Raw genomic sequence first — 5,435 nt, 5'->3', positions numbered from 1 at the left:
AATGCTTTCTGCAGCCGGCTTTAGGCCACAGCGGCCCACCCTTGCCCCACGGGCTGAACTGGGAGCCCCTCTGTCTGTCCTCCATGTGGCCTGGGCATCTCTCCGCCTTAGCACTGACCTCCCTGGCTTATCATAGGAGGCTCAGCTGCCTCCTCCCCTAAGGACCACAGGACAGGAACCTGAGTTTCCAGCCCGAAACAGGAGCCCCGCCCAACACCTAGCACAGCGCCTGGCACTCGGTTAGAGCTCAGTAAACATGTTACCGCTCAGGAAACTCCTTCTCATCGGAGCTGGAGAAGAAGAGGAGGGACAGAGAGCATCATTGCCCAAGTAACAGAAATGTGCCACCACCCAGGTCTTCCTTTTAGGCAGCATCTCCAGCTATTCCTCCGCCTCACACCAGCCTTCCAACACCTGGAATGAAAGCGCCACTTCCGGGTCCTCTGTCTGTGCTCATCTGAGCTGGGCAGCAGCCGAGCCTTCTAACCAGCACCTGGCTCATGTCACCAGTGCTTCGGGCCGGGAGGGTGAAGCGGGAGTCATCCCTGGAGAGGGATCATGTGACAAGCACAACCCGAGACGCGTTGGAAATCCGACGTGGGTAGAAGGATGTGCACCAGACCGTTTTACGTAGAGCAGCAAGACCCTGCACTCTACGAACTGATGCCTGGTCACATAAATCAGGCCACAGTCACAGAATGGATAGTATTCATATAATGGAATGTTGTGCTACCATTAGATCGTATTTTAGCAAAATAGAGAACAGCCTGGGGAAATGCACCCAGTATATCCAGCAAAAAGCAGATCACAGAATGGGACGTGGTCACTATTTTACCCATTGTGGGTATACAGAGGACTTAAAGAAATAGACCCAAATGTTACACCATCTATTTCTGGGGGATGTTGATTTTTAAAGTCTTATTTGAACTTTTTCATATTTTTTTTATTTTGTTTTACCACAGACATGGGTTACTTTTTGTCATTTTCAAAACAGCCTGTTTTGAAATTACAAACGGAAGAGGCATGTTATTCGCCAACGGGAAGAAGCTCTTCTGCTCCTGCCCTCGACGGTCAAGTTCAAGCTCTCGACCGCGAAGCCACCCAGGGTGCCACTGGCTCCTCGTTATACTTATCCCCACAGCCCAGGAAGTTCTGCCCGAAAGTGAAGTGGCAGCCGGGCCCCTGCAGGTCAAAATGGGAGCCCTTTTATTTGGGGTGCGTGTCTGCAAAGGAGCCACCCCGGAAACGCTGTGGGCAGCAGGTAGCTCTGGGGGCGCCGGGAGCAGCCATGTAGGGGAACCCCTTCTTCTCGGCAGGAGAGAGCTGGTCTTGCTTCTGTCACTAACTGTGGCCACAGGCCATTCGACTTCAAATTCAAAAGAAAAGCTGACATCTGCCCCGCCCCCCTTGTAGGCCTGTTCTAGGGTTCAACACAATCCTGGGTGCGCTGTATGCTGTAAGCTACGACCCACCCAGTGAATCAATGTCTGCCCGCCCAAGAATGTGTACTTCATAAGATAATGATCCACGCTCCCAATTTTTTTTTTTTGCAAGAAATCATGAGAAGCGATCTATATTTCCTCTCGCACTCTAGAAAAGTTACCAGGAAGCTTATCGGCCACAGTGAACTCATTTATGTTTCCCTGTACCTGTGCCCTGTGTAATGAAAACGACGCTCTGTGTCCACTCAACTTGCTGCTTGCTTCTCTTGGGCACATGGACAGACTGACTCTCCCAGGCTCCCCGGAGGGAAGGTGGGGCCAGGAGCCTGGGCTCTTGCCACTGGAATGTGGATGGACGTTAACGACACCCTTCCAGGCTGGGCCCCCAGCGTCCCTGTGAGATCCTCCACACTCCCTCTTCCCTGCTTCCTGCTTCGTATACCGGGTGCATTTTCCCATGCCATTATCTATTTTGCTGAAATGCGATGTCTAATGGTAGCGTAATATTCCATTATATAAGTACTACCCATTATAGGAATGGGTCCTAATTTATGTGACCAGGCATCGGTTCGCAGAGTTTAGTGTTTTGCTGTTCTACGTAAAATGGTCTGGTGCATATCCTTCTACCCAGGTCCTGGCTGGTTGTGCGAGATCTGGCGGAAGGCACTGAGGCCCCGAGGCCCCTGCAACATGTTGGCATGTTAGGTAGGAGAGCCTGAGTCCCTACATCTCAGTGGAAGGCCACCCCCCAAACACCAATACAACAGAGATATGAGAAATACATACCCCAAGCTCATCTGTTACACCAGTTATCTTCCCTGACTGATACACTGCATGACCCTGGGCACCTCTCACTCCACAGTGACGGTCAACGCTTTCGCAGGGGACAAAGGGAACACATACGGTAAACCCAACCCTCGTCCAACAGAAAACTCAGCCAAGGAAAATTAAGATAATCTGTTTAGATTCCTTGGGAGATTTAAGACCTGCTCTCTTATTCCTATAGGAAAACTTGGAAGTCTGTGCTAACTTCAACAACTGAGAAAAGATAATGACCAAAGTGGAAACCTGTGTGGTAACCTCACGGCAAACAGCAAAGGGTTATGGTCCCTTGAGGTGGGAGAGGTTGGTAAGGGAGTCTACACCTCCTGTAGACACTGTGGACAATGGAAGCAGAGTGTTATCGTGGGTCAGTGGCTTCTCACGTGTTTTATCCGTGGTTAGCAATGTCCACGGGGGCCACGTGGAAGCATCAGGCTCTGAACTTGGGAGTTTCCAGAAGCACAATAGTGGAGAAAGCCAGCGTCACCTGCCCACTTCTCTGCTTTGACTCCAACCAGCCCTGCTCTGCCTTGCTCAGGCGCTACTCACCTGGTAGGGGTACAGGGTGACCCCGTTGGTTCTTGACAGGGACCAGGTGCCATCCAGGTACTGGTGAGCCTGGATGGCCACGGCGTTGAGGATGTTCCCATTGCTGGGGCTGGTGGCCATCTGGAGGCTGACCTTGGCCTGATGGGTGGGGGACACACTCTTCTTCTCGGCCCCATTGCTGACGCCGAGGCTGTTGGGTTTGCCGTTGTGCTTGCTGGTGACGAAGGCCGCATAGTTGGAGGAGGCGTAGGAGACGGGCACGAAGGCCCAGTCCCGGGGCGGCTGCAGCCCGCCCCCGTGCCGGGACCCCCCCAGCGCGGGGATGCTGGGCAGGGGTGGGGGTGAGCCCGGGGAGCCGTCGTAGTGCTCGCTGCCCGCCGCCTGCTCCAAGGTCACCACCATCTGGATGGCCTCCTGCTTCAGCTGGTTCAGGTGCGTCGCACAAATGTCACAGCGGTTGTCCCTGTCATTCCAGGCCTTCCGGGTGGTGTTAGGGACCTGCAGCTTGTCGTGGATGACAGCCGAGAAGGCCGGGTCCTGTGGAACACACAAGCAGAACCAAGGGGAGCCTGGTGAGCACGCTTCAGATGCCGGTTTACATACACTAAGTCCTAGAGTTACATACACTAAGTCCTAGAGCAGTGGTTCTCAACCTTCCTAATGCCGTGACCCTTTAATGCAGTTCCTCATGTTGTGTTGACCCCCAACCATAAAATTATTTTCATTGCTACTTCATAACTGTCATTTTGCTACTGTTATGAATCATCATGTAAATATCTGATATGCAGGATGTATTTTCATTGTTGCAAATTGAACATAATTAAAGCATAGTGATTGATCACAAAAACAATATGTAATTATATATGTGTTTTCCGATGGTCTTAGGCGACCCCTGTGAAAGGGTCGTTCGACCCCCAAAGGGTCGCGACCCACAGGTTGAGAACCGCTGTCCTAGAGTTACCCAAAGCGCTGGATTGACATCCCACAGAAATGAGCACAGGAATGAGGCAGAAGAGCCCCCAGGTGACAAGCACATTTCACAAACACGAGGTTTTTATAGCAGAGACTTAAGAAATTGTTAAAAATGAAAGATTTCTAAGCACCCTCCTTGCCAGGCCAGTCAATACATTCCAGGTTCTTCTCCTTGTGTCTGAAGGATCATGACCGCACCTGGGTTCCCCACCATGTCACTAGTAGGCACACATGTTAGTCCAGGCGCGGCGGGCTGAGCACAGTCCTTCTGGACAACTGCCCTGTGACCCGGCCCCTGGGAACCATGGGAAGCTGGTAAGGAATGGAGGTGCTGCCCGTGACCCCGAGCAGAGATTCTGTTCCAGGAAAACCTTGGCCTCCTGAGCTCCGTGTGCCACGTGCCACTGGGAGAAAACCAAACTCAACCAAGTCTGGCCCGATGCCCAGCAAGCTCCAGCGGCCAGCCAACCTCGCCTACTCACTCTGCTGACCTCTGAGGGGCACGCTGGCCGTGCCTGATTCCGAGTCCCGATATCCTGATCAATCAGAAGAAAACTATCCCCTTGACAAACAGCCCAAGTTACTGTCCCCACAAAGTTCATCTAAAACTACTGTTAAAAACTCTTTAGCGCCGAAGCCCTGACCCAAGAGAGATCAGGAAATTACTGAGGACGCTTTCTTTCATTTCCTTTGCTTTAATTTTTCCAGGAAGGCAGGATTGCACAGAGAACTAAGCAGCAGGTGTGTTAACTGGGTATCAAAATATGTGGGGTCCAGCTCCAGTTCTGCCACGAATTAGCTGTGTGACCCTGGACAACTGCCTTAGCCTCACGGACCTGTCATCAGTCACACATACCTTTGTCATCAGGCCCTTCTGGCTCCATTTGTAGGGAAACTGGGACAGAAGAACACAGTGCCTATCCTTGTGGACAGAGCGACCCGGCCATATCTGGGGCCTGGTTGAACTTTCGAGATTCAACAATTGTTGCAAATAACTGATGAGGCTTCTCTCGAGGCCTATCTTCCTCAAGGACCCAGAAGAAAACCTGCCTTTCTGAAACCTGCTGTCAGCCATCAGGGCCGAGCGGGGCTGGGTGAGCTGAGGGTGAGGGAGGGGGCGTGAGTCACCAGGGCGGCAGGAAGCTCAGCGGCGGGAGGGCCGTTCTTCATTACGATCCATCTTGATTACGGTCCCCAGCATCTTGTTTTCCTTGTTTCACTACCCTGAACAGCCCCTCAGCGTGCACTGATTAATTGATTAATAAATCAAGAGGCCTCTTTACCCAGCAGCAGGGAGGAGTGGCTCCGGAGGTAGAAACTCGAGACAGTCAGATGAAACGATGGGGAGCAAGAGGAGGTCAAGGTCGGTCAGGTCCGGCTGACAAAGTGACGCAGACCAAGGAGGCCTGCCCGCGGGGTCCGTCTCAATGCCGGTGCTCTGTCCACAGTCTCAAAGGGCAACTCAGAGCACGTGGGACCCACAGGGGCCCTTCTGGACCATCCCAGAGCAGACCGTCCCCTCCGCCTCCAGATGAGCACACTGAGCTCCAAAGGGTTCAGAGCTTGGACACGCCCAGACCTCTTGGCCACGAGTCCATAGTATTTCACTTCAAGAGCCCAAGAGCGGTCTTCGTCCACGGACTCACACTT

General features: G+C 52.7%; 1 protein-coding gene across 1 annotated transcript in view; it reads right to left on the bottom strand.

Moving 5' to 3' along the window:
- KIF26B (kinesin family member 26B) overlaps window positions 1-4,650 on the bottom strand; it is a 178,433-nt gene extending 173,783 nt beyond the window's left edge. The window contains exons 1-2 of the mRNA XM_014446939.1: window positions 4,642-4,650; window positions 2,814-3,350 (exon numbers count right to left, since the gene is read on the bottom strand). Coding sequence (XP_014302425.1) covers window positions 2,814-3,350; window positions 4,642-4,650 — 546 coding nt within the window. The remainder of the gene's footprint in view (window positions 1-2,813; window positions 3,351-4,641) is intronic.
- Between the last annotated feature and the right edge of the window lie 785 nt (window positions 4,651-5,435).

This window comes from Myotis lucifugus, unplaced genomic scaffold (genome assembly GCF_000147115.1).
Source record: "Myotis lucifugus unplaced genomic scaffold, Myoluc2.0 scaffold_586, whole genome shotgun sequence".
In the NCBI taxonomy this organism is placed as follows: domain Eukaryota; kingdom Metazoa; phylum Chordata; class Mammalia; order Chiroptera; family Vespertilionidae; genus Myotis; species Myotis lucifugus.
This window is presented reverse-complemented; position numbering and strand designations above follow the sequence as displayed.